This window comes from Leucoraja erinacea, chromosome 2 (assembly GCF_028641065.1).
Source record: "Leucoraja erinacea ecotype New England chromosome 2, Leri_hhj_1, whole genome shotgun sequence".
Lineage (NCBI taxonomy): Eukaryota > Metazoa > Chordata > Chondrichthyes > Rajiformes > Rajidae > Leucoraja > Leucoraja erinaceus.
In genome coordinates this window covers 87,644,071-87,661,252 of record NC_073378.1, presented here as the reverse complement: position 1 = coordinate 87,661,252, position 17,182 = coordinate 87,644,071, and the positions used below count along the sequence as shown (strand labels likewise).

At 41.6% G+C, this 17,182-nt stretch overlaps 1 protein-coding gene across 2 annotated transcripts in view; it reads left to right on the top strand.

Annotated features, from left to right (window-relative positions):
- Positions 1 to 17,182, top strand: part of cmc1 (C-x(9)-C motif containing 1) — a 59,386-nt gene that overhangs the window by 21,026 nt on the left and 21,178 nt on the right. For both annotated transcript variants that reach the window (XM_055660396.1, XM_055660387.1), the window contains exon 2: positions 605 to 694. In XM_055660396.1, the coding sequence (XP_055516371.1) occupies positions 605 to 694 (90 nt within the window). The remainder of the gene's footprint in view (positions 1 to 604; positions 695 to 17,182) is intronic.

Below are 17,182 nucleotides of genomic sequence, written 5' to 3'. Positions count from 1 at the left end.
TACCAGAATGCCTCATGGATTGGAGGGTTTCAGCTACAGGGAGAGGTTGGATAGACGGATTGTTTTCTCTGAAACGTCAGAGGTTGAGGGGCGGACTTGATAGAAGTATATAAAATGATGGGAGGCAAGACTGCAGAGTCTGCGTTAATCATTGAATTTGCCTAACAGATAAGCTTATTTGCGCAGTTTTACCTAATGTGTTTTGAAATCCAATTTTTGTCCTGTTCTCTATGGATTATATTTCAAAAAAACTAATTTACAGTTCAAATGAATCATTCCATTAATATATTATTTGAAGTTTGGGGCTATTAGCACTCCTTGTTGGTTGTTGAATGTTAGTTGGATGCAGCGATGGTGGGTTGGGAATCCAATTTACAAAGGAAGTGTTGGCACTGTTAATGTTTGGATGAATATCATTGACAATGTGGCGGCTGATTCATTTCCAAAGTGGCAATGACAAGATATGTAAATGAACACTTTATAATTTACTGAGTCACGCGGTAACTTATTCAGCAAATTTGATTGTTCAGGGGAAAGGCTCACCATTCATCATCTGCTTGCTTTCTCCACAGCAGCCATTAAAATTTCTACTTTTATTTCTTAGAGGCACAACTGCGGCATGTGGAGAAGGATGTTCTTATCCCGAAAATGGTGCGAGAGAAAGCCAGGGAACTTTGTTCAGATAAAGTAGAAGGTAATGACTTCTTCTTTGGGTGGTGCATTTTATCAGACAGTGTTAGATGAATGCAGTACATTTAAATAGTAGTTGTGTAAAAGGTGTAATACTCATTATATTATTGTTTCAACAACAACTTGTTATTAAGCAGCAACATTAAAAAGTTGAATAACCAAGTTTATAAATACAGGTTAAATTGTTTCAGATTCTCTCCTTGGGTTGTGTTGGTAGCTAGTGTCAACAAGGTTGATATTGTATAGTTCAATTAGGCTAGTGAGGAACAAAACAAAAATAGCCAGAATTTTAATTAATGTTAATTAATAACGCAGGCTTAAATTTGACATAGCAGTACAATTCTGCAGATATGAGACAGCTTGGTGAGGGTCACAGTTTTACACAACTGAATGGTCGTTTTCCATCACCCTCTAGATGATTGAACGACAGCTCAGTTGGGTGTCCCGACTGAAAATGATTGAAAATGCTTCAGTTTTCCTTTAGTAATCACAAGCAGAGGTCACAGCTTATCTATATTACTAAAAGTCTGATCTTGACCACTTCCTGTTGTTCTGTATATTGATTTTAGAAAAGACGCTGCCACTTACGGCCGTGATTTTTGGCCATCTTACTCAGAGTCCCCCTCCGCTGCGCAGGACAAGAGGATTCTATTCAAGGAGCTGCTTTAGGAGATTTGCCATCACATTAACTGTTGAATTGTTCATCACCATTTGTGGCTAAATGTGGGAATGGTACTACTGCAATCCATTAAACCATTTTTAGGGGATCAGCAAGCATACAAAAGACCTTTCACAATTGTATACTTCTCAGTTAAACCTACCCCATTCTCCACTACCATACTTGTAACCGCAACAGATTTGCATCCTTGAACCACCTTCTTCACTGTCAACCACAATGCCAGTCTTGGTCTCATTCACAAAATTATGGATGGTGGTCCTTATGTTTCAATCCTATACCTCATATATATCATGAATATGTATCAGGTAAAGCAAATAACCTCCAACTAAGCACTGAGGAACCCCACAGTATTCAGCCCGGATTGATCAACCCAAAAAGAAAATTGTCTGTCGTTCTGGAAAGTTCAGTTCTCAGCAGAGGTCACAGCTTATCTATATTACTAAAAGTCTGATCTTGATCACTTCCTGTTGTTCTGTACATTGATTTTAGAAAAAACGCTGCCACTTATGGCTGTGATTTTTGGCCATCGTACTCAGAGGACAAGAGGATTTTTCCCATCGATGAAAAATAAAAGAGTTATTAGTGTTTTTTAAATGTTGAGATTCTCTCTCCTGAAGGCCACGCCCCTTCCGGACGGACTATACAACCTGTAAGTGTTGAGTTCCTCAGTCAGTCTCTGCAAGATGGGGGAAGCGAGAGGGTCATGCCTCTCAGTCTGAGCTGTGAATAACACTGAACACATGTCTACTAAACTGTGAGTGGTTTACTGACCAGTCAGTGCCCTTAATGTGGTTTTAAAATATAGTTGGAAATTCCAAAGCTGTGTTGCCTTTGGTTTGGATATGCTAAAGCTGTGTTGCCTTTGGTTTCGAAATGCTAAAGCTGTGTTGCCTTTGGCTTGGAAATGCTAAAGTGTGTTGCCTTTGGCTTGGAAATGCTAAAGCTGTGTTGCCTTTTGCTTGGAAATGCTAAAGCTGTGTTGCCTTTGGTTTGGAAATGCTAAAGCTGTGTTGCCTTTGGTTTGGAAATGCTAAAGTTGCCTTGCCTAATTATAGTTGCCTTGCCTTATATAATTAAAAGACCACTTCCTGTTTGCGCTTTATATTGATTTTAGAAAAAACGCTACCATGGACGGTTGTGATTTTTGGCCATCTTACTCGGAGTCCCCCTCCGCTCATCAGGTGCCGAGGATTTTTCCCATCGATGAAAAATAAAAGGGTTATTAGTGTTTAAAAAATGTTGAGATTCTCTCTCCATTCAATCACACCATGAAGGCCACGCGCCCTTCTGGTGGGAGGAGTGAGGAACTATAAAACCCAGAAGTGTGGGCGTGGCTCAGTCTCTGCAAGATGGAGGAGGGAGAGGTCACAACTCGCTGTCTTTAGTGGCCTTGCACCCTGCATGAAATGGTATGAAACTGCACTTGAATTTGGTGGCATTGCACCCTACTTGAGATGGAATTTCATGGAAAAGCCGTGAGTCAACTGCTAGCCCACCAGCCGTGAGTGAGTGAGCTGCCAGCACAACAGGCTTGAGTGACTGAGCTGCCAGCCCAATAATCCATTCGGCCCATAATGTCCATACTAGCCCTCTGGAAACCAGTCCCTTCAGCCCACAACACCCATACTAGCGCTCCAGAAAGCCCCCCCTCCCCACTGGCCACCAATATTGGAATTGGTGGAGAGGTGGAATATTGCGTTGGGGGACCAACCCTCCCATGTGGTGCTGGGACCCAACAGGTCCCACTTAGTCTAGTAATCTAAATAAATTCAGATATTTTCTTTGAAATCTATGCAACACTATGCATTGTGTAGACTTCAGGAAGTCCAGAGGTGGCACGCACACCCCCATCCACATTAACGGGACGGAGGTAGAACGTGTTTCTAGCTTCAGGTTCCTGGGAGTCAACATCTCCGATGACCTCTCTTGGACCCACAATACCTCTACTCTGATCAAGAAGGCTCATCAGCCGTCTCTTCTTCCTGAGGAGACTGAAGAAGGTCCATCTGTCCCCTCAGATCCTGGTGAACTTCTACCGCTGCACCATCGAGAGCATCCTTACCAACTGCATCACAGTATGGTATGGCAACTGCTCTGTCTCCGACCGGAAGGCACTGCAGAGGTGGTGAAAATTGAACGCATCACCGAACGCTCCCCTCCATGTCTGTCCAAAGCAAGCGCTGTCTGCGGATACGCTCAGCATCGCCAAGGACTGCTCTCACCCCAACCATGGACTGTGGGAGGCGCTACAGGTCTCTCCGTTGCCGAACCAGCAGGTCGAGACCTTCCGGCGGCTGTCACTCTACTAAACAGTCTAGTATCTGACTGCCAATAAATTTGATATTTTCGTTTGAAATGCTAAATGCATTTTGCAACTGTACACTGACAATGACAATATGAATCTTGTGTGTTCACTCCAAAGAAGCAGATCATTGTTGGGAGAAGATTTTTAGATAATTGCTTGTGACTAACATGCAGTGTAGCCTGTCCACAATTATCTGGTCATGTTGCTAGTTGTAGGAACCTCCTATGTGAAAATTGGGTATCATGTCTATTGCAACAGCAACGATATTCCTGAAATACATGAAAAGTGTTGTATACTTGAAGACGGTGTCTTCCTTTCTTTTGCCTGTGCATGTGGAATGCTCTGAAATTCAATTCCCGATTCTTTCATTGTCCCTCTACTGTTCCAATATTAATTCTTGCATACAACAAATATGTGAATAACAAAATAACTTGTAAATGTGTTATCATACTGTTGCTAGTCTCATATAGAGGTGTGTTTTGTGTAGTGGCAAGGGAGTTTGCTGCCTTCCCACATCTTCTCCTTCAGCTTCCAAAATACCAATCTGATATAATTTTATGACATATAGTGTGATAATACATTTCATTTGTTAATTTACAGAACTTGTACAATATACGATTGTTGTTGATTTCAATGATCCACGCAATTTATGGCACAGTCCTGAATTTAAACTTAAGGAAATTAAAGAATGCAAACAGCTGAAGCTTAGTTGCCCCCTAGAGGCGAATAAATGGCAAAACATTTCCGAGCTGTGGCTGCAGATATGTTTCAAATTACTGATTAGCATTAAATTATTTGTTTATTTTAAACATTTTTTAAAATTGGCTGAAACGGTTGCTTTTAAATAGTGCTAATTAAGAGTTCTAATGTGATGATTATCATTTGCTATTTATATTTACTGGTTGTTTCAATATGAATTTTATCCAGCAATTCTTTCTTAAATTTGCAGAGAAAAATTAGACTTTGGACCTGGTATTGTGAGGGAGAAAATGTAGGGAGATATGACAGAACACCACATGTTTTTCCAGATATAGATGGAATAAAATGGGATTAGTTTTAGTGTCATTAGATGCTCGATGGTCAGCATGGACTCATTATTATAAAAATCCTGTTTCCATGTTATACTACGCTATGACATTAGGTCAAGCCCAAGTTAAACTCCTGACAACTTAGCCCAGAAAAAATGTTTTGAAAGAGAATGGATTGGATGACTGCCGAATTCTTGATTGGATTATTGTCATTACATCGGGTGAATCTAAAAGGTGAAAATGAATTCATGCTCTGTTGTTTTTTTCTGTACTTAGTGTAGGTCTGCAGATGGTGATGGAAATATTATTGTGTGATGGAAAATTGGAAAAGTGGCTTTGAAATGAAAAGAAACTGAGCTTGGGATGTTGCATGAATGTGCAATGACATAAACTTTCTAATATACAAGCAATGTTCACCCTTCAAAAGAAAATATTTTGGTAGAATATCATTAGGTGAATTCTCAGTGAATACATTGCCGTTTAAAAATGAGCATCTTTGGGTTGAGTTTTTTTAAATTAAATATAATAACAATTAGAGATTCATGTTGTCCATTAAAACTATATAAAACTAGTCCCACTTTCTGTTCTTTTCTTAGGCATGAGTTTGTATTTATTTAAAATGTCACAATTTAATTTACCTCCATTACCTTACCTGGCAATGCAGTCAAAATCCTAACCATCTACTGCTGTGCTTACACAGAATTTTACAAATGTAATGTTTGCTCTGGAAGATATAGAAACATAGAAATTAGGTGCAGGAGTAGGCCATTCGGCCCTTCGAGCCTGCACCGCCATTCAATATGATCATGGCTGATCATCCAACTCAGTATCCCGTACCTGCCTTCTCTCCGTACCCTCTGATCCCCTTAGCCACAAGGGCCACATCTAACTCCCTCTTAAATATAGCCAATGAACTGGCCTCGACTACCCTCTGCGGCAGAGATTTCCAGAGACTCACCACTCTCTGTGTGAAAAAACTTTAATCTTATCAATTAATAATGTATTACCCTGTTTCCTTTCAAGGTACATGCAAGGCCACTTCATGGTTCGTGATTATTGTAAACTTTTAATTTGTTAGAAAAATTGCTGACCCTTCATTATTCTCTTGATACATAACCATTTTATACAATTACAACATACTTGTTATTTGTTTAATGTCTGGTAATCCAGCTATCTGCACTAGTAATCGAGAGGCACAAATTCAAATTCCATCATGACAGTAGGACAATTGAAGTTTGTGATGCTATTCATAATTAAAAAGCTAGTAGCTGACTAGTATAAACCATCTAGATTGTTATGAAAATGCATTTACTTCATTTGTATCCCCAGTGACTAAAATTAGAGCACATGGTATTGGGGGTAGGGTGTTCACATGGATAGAAAATTGGTTGGCAGACCGGAAGCAAAGAGTAGGAGTGAACGGGTCCTTTTCAGAATGGCAGGCAGTGGCGAGTGGAGTGCCACAAGGCTCGGTGTTGGGGCCGCAACTGTTTACCATATATATTAATTAATTGGAAGCAGGGGAATTAGGAGCAACACTAGCAAGTTTGCGGATGACCTGGACAAAGCTGGTGGGCAGATACGTGAACTAGTGAAGAGGAGGTTATCCACTAGGAGGCAAAAGGGGGCAGACCTGGGGTTACAGGTTGAGTGAGTGGGAGATGCAGCGAGACAAGATACAAGTGGCATTGTCATTTGGACCCCTTGAGGTCCAAACGAAATGCCGTTTCTGCAGCCATACATTACAAACAAAAAGACCCAAGACACAACATAATTTACATAAACATCCATCACATTGCTGTGATGGAAGGCCAAATAAACTTATCTCTCCACTGCACTCTGTACACTGGTCACTGAAAGTTGGCTTACAGGTACAGAAGGCAATGAAGAAAGCTAATGGAATGTTGGCCTTCATAACAAGAGGATTTCAGTATAGGAGTAAACAGGTTCTTCTGCAGTTGTATAGGGCTCTGGTGAGACCACATCTGGAGTACTGTGTACAGTTTTGGTCTCCTAATTTGAGGAAGGACATCCTTGTGATTGAGGCAGTGCAGCGTAGGTTCACGAGATTTATCCCTGGGATGGCGGGACTGTCATATGAGGAAAGATTGAAAAGACTAGGCTTGTATTCACCAGAGTTTAGAAGGATGACGGGGGATCTTATAGAAACATATAAAATTATAAAAGGATTGGACAAGCTAGATGCAGGAAAAATGTTCCCAATGTTGGGCGAGTCCAGAACCAGGGACCACAGTCTAAAACCCCTGTCTCACGGTGTGAGACGACCCACGAGTGACCCCCAGTTTAAAACAAATTAAACTCGTGGTAATCCCGTACAATTGACGTAATGGGAACGTCGGAACTCGTGGACGCAACTTAGTGACTCGTGGCACTAATGGCAGGTACCCGGGAAACTTGTTAACTCTTGAAAAATTTGAAACATGTTTAAAGATTTCCACGAGTCAAATTTACTCTTGAAGTTAAAATTTGAAACATTTAAACACGTAAGAAAGTAGTGGCCCGTGAGTTTACCGTAGTGACTCTTGAGTCTACCGTGGGTTTGGCCTGAGTGCCAGAAGTGAAATGTTGAAGATTAGTCAGATCTTAATGGAAAATTAATGAATGGATGGATGGGGGTCTGAAATTAACTTGGATACTTTTGATGGGAGAGAGCCGCCGATGAAGCTGAAGGTACAGAGCGAAGATGGGGGCTCAAGTATTGATGGGAAGGGGACACGTGAAAAGTGACCATACTGAGGGAATTCCCACGTATATGAAGCAGAGAGAAACGTGAGTTCTACATAGATTATGTTTGAGCCAGCGAGGAGACATTTCTTCATATATGATTTTACAATGTGCGGTGACATTATAAGCCATGGGATAAAGACACAAATTGCTGGAGTAACTCAGCGGGGCAGACAGCCTCTCTGGAGAAAAGGAATTGATGACGTTTCGGGTCGAGACCCTTCTTCAGACTGGTTTTGTGCTGTGCTGTTGCTGTATCTCTGAAGAGAAGTAATGGGTCTCGACCCGAAACATCACCCATTCCTTCTCTCCAGAGATGCTGCCTGTCCCGCTGAGTTACTCCAGCATTCTGTGTCCATCTTCACAGGCGAGGAACCGTGCGTGCCCTTTGCAAGTTTTCGCTCTCGAACACAGATAGCAGCGGATTATTAGAGGAAGAAACTCGCGTTCATGCCGCACGACGTGTTTGACCACCTGCCCCCGCTACTCAAGGAGCTTGTGCTGAACGGTAACCAGCTGTGGACCTTGAACTGGGGCAGGCTTTACCTGCTAGGCTGGTTGGAGCTGCTGGATCTCAGTAGCAACCTGTTGACCACGGTGCCTCGCATGCTGTCCAACTGCACCCAGACCCTGCATCTTCAACCTCACCCGCAACCAGATCTCCAAGGACTTCCTGCGGGACGTGACCTCCCTGCAGTACCTGGATCTCAGCTACAACAACCTGAAGACCATCCAGACCACCAGTTTCTCGGACAGCGCCATCAAACACCTTCGGGAGCTGCGGCTAAGCGGCAACCATTTTCTCTGCACCTGCAACGCCAGGTGGTTCGTGTGGTGGATCAATCAGACCACGGTCTACATCCCTCGCCTGGTCACCGATGTCACATGCACCTCCCCCAAAGCCCACCGCGGCCACGGCGTCGTCATGGTGGACCTGCATTCCTGCAAGTTGTACTACCTGGGCATTGGCCTCTACGCTTTCTCTGCCTTGATCACCATCTTGCTCCTCTATTTGATACTTAAACAGGCCTTCATTCACAGGTGGTGCAGCTGCCTGACAGCGAATGCAGCGTCGGATATCCGGGTTCGATCCCGACTACGGGTGCTGTCTGTACTGAGTTTGTAAGTTCTCCCCGTGACCTGCGTGGGTTTTCTCCAAGATCCCCCCACACTCCAAAGACGTACAGGTTTGTAGGTTAATTGGCTTGGTGAATGTAAAAATGTCCATAGTGGGTGTAGGATGGTGTTAGTGTGCGGGGATCACTGGTCGGCGCGGACCCGGTGGTCCGAAGGGCCTGTTTCCTCTCTGTATCTCTAAACTAAACTAACAGGGGAGAACATTGGACCTTCTTGGTCAGTTTATTATTTTACACTTATATACATTACACAGATCACGGAGTGTGAACTATAGCTGGCAAGCCAAGGTCATGCAAGAAACGGAGGAAAACGAGAAAGGATTTTATTCAGCAACTCCGTTCTGGCAGAACATCTATCCTGTGTTAAGAAATCTAACTTTCAGGGGATTTAAATCTTGAGTTCAACTGCTACCTGAATTTAATCGATTTGCAAAAGCTTTGAAGTTCTACCTGCAGTCTGCTTCTTAAACACCTTTACGTTTTGCGCTTTTTTTGACTGCCAGGAATTTTAAATGTCATTTATTGCATTGTAGCAATGATAGGCAACGATTTGATAAAAACGGTTAATTACATGACAAGAGAAGCATGCAGCTACATAAGAGACACGGAGAAGCTGATCACTGGGGCAGTTCTGTCTATGGTCATGGGAGGCTTTTTATAGTAAAACAAAATGCATGACATTTTTATCCATGTGATGATTTTTCCACACGTCAGTAGTCGATGTTGGCTGAAGAGTAACTCGTGAGAGGAACTTGGTACATCGCAGAAATAAGAAGTAAACGGCAAACTTAGACATACACGTGGGAACTCGTTTAAATTCGTGAACATAAACTTGTAAAATTGAATCTCGTAGACAACCACGAGTTTGATGTTTTCTTTCACTCAGGATCACTCGTTGGTGGACTCGCACCGTGAGACAGGGGCTTTAGAATAAAGGGGAGGTCATTTAAGACTGAAGTGAGAAAAAACATTTTCACCCAGAGAGTTGTGAATTTATGGAATTCCCTGCCTCAGAGGGCAGTGGAGGCCAAGTCACTGGAAGGATTTAAGAGGGAGTTAGATAGAGCTCTAGGGGCTAGTGGAGTCAAGGGATATGGGCAGAAGGCAGGCACGGGTTATTGATAGGGAACGATCAGCCATGATGACAATGAATGGCGGTGCTGGCTCGAAGGGCCAAATTGCCTCCTCCTGCACCTATTTTCTATGTTTCTCTGTTTCATCTTATTGGCGATGTGTCAAAATTGGGAGAACTGCTCACAGATTAAGTTGGAGAACATGCAAAATCCACAAAGACAGCACGAGGTTTGTAATGAACCCTTTATGTATTTCTAATGTTGTATCCTAGCTATTTGTCGCACAGTTACTGGGCTTGCTAGAACTGCATGACAGCAGCTTTAATGGCTGTAGCACTATGCTGCCCAAATACCTTGTATAAAAATCTAGTTTATAAATACTTAGGAAGATGTAAAATAATTGCTGTAAATCATAAATTCGAACTAAAACTGACAAACTAATCCAGACGAGCATTTATAGGAAGATCATAAATGCTAATTTTATTCCAAGCTGTAAAGGTGTGATAACTTTCAAAAAAAATTATTTTGATTTCATGTGGTATAACTGCTTGATCTCAACTTAGAAGGTGTTATTTATTTTCCCTTTCTTACCAAGCCCTAAACTATCCTTAATGTGGTTACAACTGGAAGAGACTTAAATACTGGGGTTGAAACTACAACTTGGTCAGCGAGCAACTTTATTGAAAAAAATAGTTGCGTGTATCATTCCCCTCAATTGATTAAGCCCGAAAAAGTTGAAAAAAACATGGCTTTTATTTTGGCTTTTCATCATTGCTGCCACTAACGATTCACCTTGAGATTTTAATTTGGTTGAGGAAAGGTGTTACAGCAAATAAATCAATGCTCTTTCGACCATTATCCATTGAATGCTGATTAGGTAATACAACAGAAGTACAACATGAAAATAGAGTGCTTGCCAACTGCTAAGTTGCTTTATTTACATTCATTTGAATTCATGTTGAATTCATTATTAATTTTCTGCATTGGCTTTTTGTATAACTTAATTCTGTGCTTGTATTCTATCAAATTAATCTGTTCTTCTGGTCTTTCATTCTTTTTCAAATTAATCTCGAGTCCTGTAATAATAAGCTTTGTGCATGCTATGATAAGTTAGAATGGAAAACACCACTCAAGCCATACCAAACATGGAGATATTTTATTTTCTAATTTAAAAGCAAGATAAGAAATATCCTTTTCTACTTCACTGGAGTGCTGATTTAGTTTGAATATCTTCTTCATCATCAGGTAAGAATTAATAGACTCCGAGTATTATATATTCAGTAATGTTAAGTGAACCTTGATCAATCTAGAAGCTATGATTGTAGTGGCATTGTAAATGTCAAATAGCTTGTTCTGTGTAATATATAATAATCTTCCATATATTAGTACCGTACCAGCATGCAGTCATTCTTTTTGAGTAAATATAGAATTTGTTTTACAGTATATAAGTAGGTAAACTTTTTTTAAATTTTCTTACGTTAAAGATTACAGCTTTCTGTTTCAACAATACATCTTATATATTAAGATTTATGAATTCAATAGCTTAAATTGTCATCATAAGATATTTAGTCTTAAATATTTACAGTGGTAGTTACCAAATTGTTTGCTTTGTAAATTAATTTCTTTCAGTATTAGCATCTGAAGTGCTATTTATTCATTCCTTGTTTCTTCATTAAGTGACCACCATGCCGTGATATAATGCCAATATTGTCCTATTGCTATTAAATTACAATCAAGTAGCATTATAAATTCTCAGTAAAGGAAAGTGAAAAATAAATAACAATGAAAGAATGCACACAAATGTTGGTCATTTGTCATTTTTCATACATTGGAATGCCACTATTTGTATGGGAATATTTGGTGCAAAATAATGTGCATTCAATATTCTGAATCATTGTGTTTTGGTACTTCATATAAAGTTTATCTTTTTCCTTTTGCGTCGTTAAAATTCACACACGGGTGTGAATCATTTGAAATTAAAAACATTTGGTACTTTAAATTGGGCTAGTTAAATATTTTATGAATTTAAAATAAGAATACTATAAACTAATACTCTACTACCATACGATATTTTGGCGAAATGCCTTTTTGTCTGCTGATTACCATTTGTTAATGAGCTTGTTTTACAATGATTATTCCTAAATCATAGCAAAAGGATTTGAGTATAGGAGCAGCGAGGTTCTACTGCAGTTGTACAGGGTCTTGGTGAGACCACACCTGGAGTATTGCGTACAGTTTTGGTCTCCAAATCTGAGGAAGGACATTATTGCCATAGAGGGAGTGCAGAGAAGGTTCACCAGCCTGATTCCTGGGATGCCAGGACTGTCTTATGAAGAAAGACTGGATAGACTTGGTTTATACTCTCTAGAATTTAGGAGATTGAGAGGGGATCTTATAGAAACTTACAAAATTCTTAAGGGGTTGGAGAGGCTAGATGCAGGAAGATTGTTCCCGATGTTGGGGAAGTCCAGGACAAGGGGTCACAGCTTAAGGATAAGGGGGAAATCCTTTAAAACCGAGATGAGAAGAACTTTTTTCACACAGAGAGTGGTGAATCTCTGGAACTCTCTGCCACAGAGGGTAGTCGAGGCCAGTTCATTGGCTATATTTAAGAGGGAGTTAGATGTGGCCCTTGTGGCTAGGGGGATCAGAGGGTATGGAGAGAAGGCAGGTACGGGATACTGAGTTGGATGATCAGCCATGATCATATTGAATGGCGGTGCAGGCTCGAAGGGCCGAATGGTCTACTCCTGCACCTAATTTCTATGTTTCTATTATCTGATGGATTAAGCAAACGCACATTAGCAGTGTTCTTTATGCTGCTTCATGCATCCCTCTTTTTTTTGGGAGACATTGATTCTTATTTACTTTCATTGCTTAGAGCTGTTTTACCATGCCTTAATGAACTAAAGCTTATTGGGAGATCAGCTTCTAAACAATTTTGCTTATGTACCAACAGAGAGCATTCTGTAAAGACAGAATGTATTGTGTCTTGCGGCTTGTTTTTAAGAACCACGCTTCCTCACCAATCAAAACCAGGGAGGTGGTCCGGCTCCACCTAACAAGCAAAAGGAAGTGGAGGTTTCAAAAGACATGTTCATTACTGTAGGGTTTCACAACAATTGGTTGTCACTGATCAGAATGAGAATTAAATTCAAGAATAAACAGTATTTTCGAAAAACTGCAGTTCAATTTGGGATTTAACTTAAAAATCCATTTCAAAGTTGTATGCCATTTTAATGACGTATAAAATATAAAATCAAATATTGAACCAAGAACCAAGGCTTCTTCAAAAGTATCTGTGTTTGGGGTGTCTTTTTTTTCCTGATAAAAGCATTGGTATTTATTGTGAAAGATTTGAAGAGCAGGCATTGCGGTATAAAAATGTGATCTGCTTGGTACACGAACAAAGACATTTAGATCTCCAATTTTCACTGAGGCAACAGCAGGGCTGCCAACTCACGCTTTGAGCATGAGAATCACGCATTTGAACAAATTCTCACGCTGATCAGAAATTTTTTACGCTCTGTGATGAGAAATTCTGTGATCAACAAAAATTTCAAAACTCAGATAAGCTGCATGGTCCATGGGTGTTGGAGAGCCGGTGCTGAGGGAGGGGTGAAAGAAGAACCCGTGGCGGGACAGATGCGGGGATCTGGGGCTGGCGAGTGTTTGCCGCGCTGGCGAGTGTTTGCGGGGCTGGCGAGTCACTCGCTGCAGCTCCGGCCATGGAGCAGTGCAAGAATCCCGACCATTGGAGGCGTCGGAAGCATTGCGCCGCTACCGTGAGAGTCTCTGTGCCGAAGGGACAGAGACTCTCAAAGGGGGGGGGGACAGAGGGGGGGAAGGAGAGGGGGGGGGGGGGGGGGAGAGAGGGGGAGAGGGGAGAGACGGGGGGGGGAGAAGAATGGAGGAGAGGAGAGGGTGGAGAATGAGGTGGGAGGGGGGGAAGAGAGGGGGTGAGAGGGAAGCGAGAGGGGGTGGAGAGGGAAGAGGGAGAGAATGGGAGAGTGGGGGAAGAGAGCGAGAGAGAGATGGGGGGGCAAAGAGAAAGAGGAGATAGAGACAGGAGAAAGAGAGGGGGAGAGTTGGGAGGGAGAAATGGGGAGAGAGAGGAGGGGAGAGAGAGGGGGGGAGAGTGTGTGGAGAGGGAGCGAGTGGAAGAGAGAGAGAGGGGGAGAGGGTGGAAGCGAGGGGGAGAGAGAGGGGGAGAGAGAAGAAAGGGGGGGAAAGAGGGAGAGGAGAGTTAGGGGAGAGAGGAGAGAGTTAGGGGGAGAGAGAGAGAGGAGGGAGGGGACAAGAGAGGTGGGAGAGTGAGGGGAGAGAGAGAGGCAGGGCTGCCAACTCCCGTGCATTGAGTGTGAGAATCACGCATTTCACCAAATTCTCACGCTGATCACAAATTTCTCACGCTCTGTCGTGAGAAATTCTGTGATCAACAAAAATTTCAAAACTCATATCAATTGCATGGGCCACGGGTGTTGGAAGCAGAAGCAGCGAAGGGGACAGATGCGGATGGGGAGCGGGGCTGGCGAGTGTTTGCCAGGCTGGCGAGTCACTCACTGCAGCTCCGGCCATGGAGCAGCCTCAGTGCAAAGCGTCGGAAGCGTTGCGCCGCTGCAGTGAGTCTCTGTGCCAAAATCGCCCAGGTGACCAGCATGGATCAGGCTGTGGCTCTGTGCATCCTGGAGGACAACCAGTGACTGCTGGAAGTAAGTACCAAGCACTGGGTAGAAACGGTGGAAGATAGTGGCCTTCAAATGGGGGTGGTTGGAGAAAGCATCCTGCTTGCCTGCTAGATTTTCACTTACTGTAATTGCAGGAAAAATGTTCCCGATGTTGGGGGAGTTCAGAACCAGGGGTTACAGTTTAAGAATAAAGAGGGGGCCAGTTAGGACTGAGATGAGGTCAAACATTCTTCACGTAAAGAGTTGTGAATCTGTGGAATTCTCTGCCACAGAAGACAGTGCAGGCCAATTCACTGGATGTTTTCAAGAGAGAGTTACATTTAGTTCTTGGGGCTAACGAAATCAAGGGATATGGGGGAAAAAACAGGAAAGAGGCACTGATTTTAGATGAATAGCCATGATCATATTGAATGGCAGTGCTGGCTCGAAGGGCCGATGGCCTATTCCTGCACCTATTTTCTATGTTTCTATGCTTGAGTATATGGCAATAAAACTCGATCACTTGATTTTGAAGCATTCATGCATGGTGGAGGTATAATGTAGTCATAGAGTGATACAGTGTGAAAACAGGCCCTTCGGCGCAACTTGCCCACACCCGCCAACATGTCCGAGCTACTCTACCTGCTTTTGGTCCATACCTCCAAACCTGTCCTATCCATGTATCAGTCTAACTGGTTCTTAAATGTTGGGATGGTCCCTGCCTCTACTACCTCCTATGGCAGCTTGTTCCATACACCCACCACCCTTTTTGTGGATAAAGTATCCCCTTAAAAAGTTACCTCTTAAAAATACGTCATACAAAAAACATTGAAATCATACTTCTACAATGCACTAAAACATGATTTTAATACATAAAATTTCAAAAAAGTTCCTACCCTGGGAGGGGGGACACCCTTCTTCCACACCCCCTCCCCACTCGGTTGCTGCACTCTCTCTCTGGGTACCCCCAAGGCCAGTGATCAGTGATCGCTCAGCATCCCCACTTTCAAAAACGCTCCACGGCCCCTGGTTCAGACGGAGAACACTGCCAGATGTGAGAGGGGAACTGAGGCCAGTTGTCCGTGATGTCTAGATCACAATGCTCAGCGCTTCATGTTTCGGAGTTGGCTAATATTATTGATTTGTAATTAGCCTGATTTGTAATTAGTTGACAAAACCTTAATTTACAATCCGGAATATCCTTAATTTATTAATCCGGAATATCCAAGGGTCAGGTCTGTCCCTGATGGATATGTGTAATAACCCCTATGAGGGGAGAACTGGATAACGTTTCATGTTGACATGCAAGTTTGTCAGGCTGTCTGTCACTCTTTTTTGATTTTGTATACAGCCCTGATCTGTTCAACCCATTATTTAAAGCCTTCAATTAAAATACTATTTTGTGAAAAGGCTAGCATTATTATTATTATTATCCTTAGCCATATTGTGAATTTATTGTCATTAGCCACTCAATTATTATGTTTGTTTACCTCACTGGCTATTTCTAACCCCCCCAACCCCAATTCCTCTGACAGGTTGAATAGAAATGTCCCCAATCTCGTTGTTTTATTAATTGAACACGTAGATGAACATCCTCAAGGAGTGTAATCAGATGGAAATAATAATAATAATAATAATAATAATAATAATAATAATAATAAACTTTATTACGGACTCGAGGTCTAGACAAGGGGCAACATTACATTAAAAAAATCTAAAGTACATATAAAATCTTAGTATATCACTTATAAAAGCATCATAAATTATATATTTTTAAAAACACAATGCATAAGTTAAAAATCCAGATTAAAAGAATGATCAATGTCCTACAACGAGACAACGATACCAGTGTCTCCACAGCTGGGATTTGTAGCGTGTAGTGCTAACCCTTATGTTTGACAAGGCCACAATAATTACATTTTTAGATTCATTTATCCTGCAAATGAATTTATACATGTGATTTCTTAGGATAGCTTCTAAAGTACTGACTCCTGCAGCCACAAACATATTACTGGCACTACACCATCTAGGTTTCCTTAGCAGTGTTCTCATGGCATTGTTATACGCCACCTTTAGTCTCTGCAAACTTGTCTTTCCATAGTTCGACCACAGGTGCGCAGTGTAGAGTGGTGTGCAGTATGCTCTAAATAGCGACACCTTCACCACATCTGCACAAGCACCAAATTTACACAAGAAAATATTCGCCTGTACATACAGCATGCGTCGTTGCCTATAAATATCCTCATCATCTGTCATTTGTTCTGTAATAATATGCCCTAGATATTTTACCTTACTAAGATTATTGTCTGACAATTTAAAATCAGGAAATTTTAGACATTTATCCTCTTTGGTTCCACAGATCATATTAGCACTCTTACTAGGATTATATTTAATGACATGTTCCATACTATACACAGAACATATAGTAAGGAGCTGCTGGAGACCAGTGCTAGATGGACTAAAGACGACAAGATCATCTGTATACATAATATGGTTATCGCATCGCATAATATCGCAACGGAAACTGATTCAGATGCGATATTTAAGAGCTTGTTCAAAGAAGGACATATTTTAAAGGAGTGACAGAGATACTTGCAGGGGAATGTGTGAGGAGATTATTATTTGTCTTTAGTTTTAGATTGATCCAGCACATCTGCAGATTCAAAGTTTAATATAGTAATTGTGCTGATACTGACCCCAACCAACCACGTAACGAATATCACCCATTCTGGAGGTTTTACTTTTATGATGCCATTTAAACTTCACTTGGATTACAATCACTTCAATGTATATATTAACTATAATGTAATATTGTATGCACGTTGGTAGGTACAATCAAAACAAAGATCTTTTTAACGT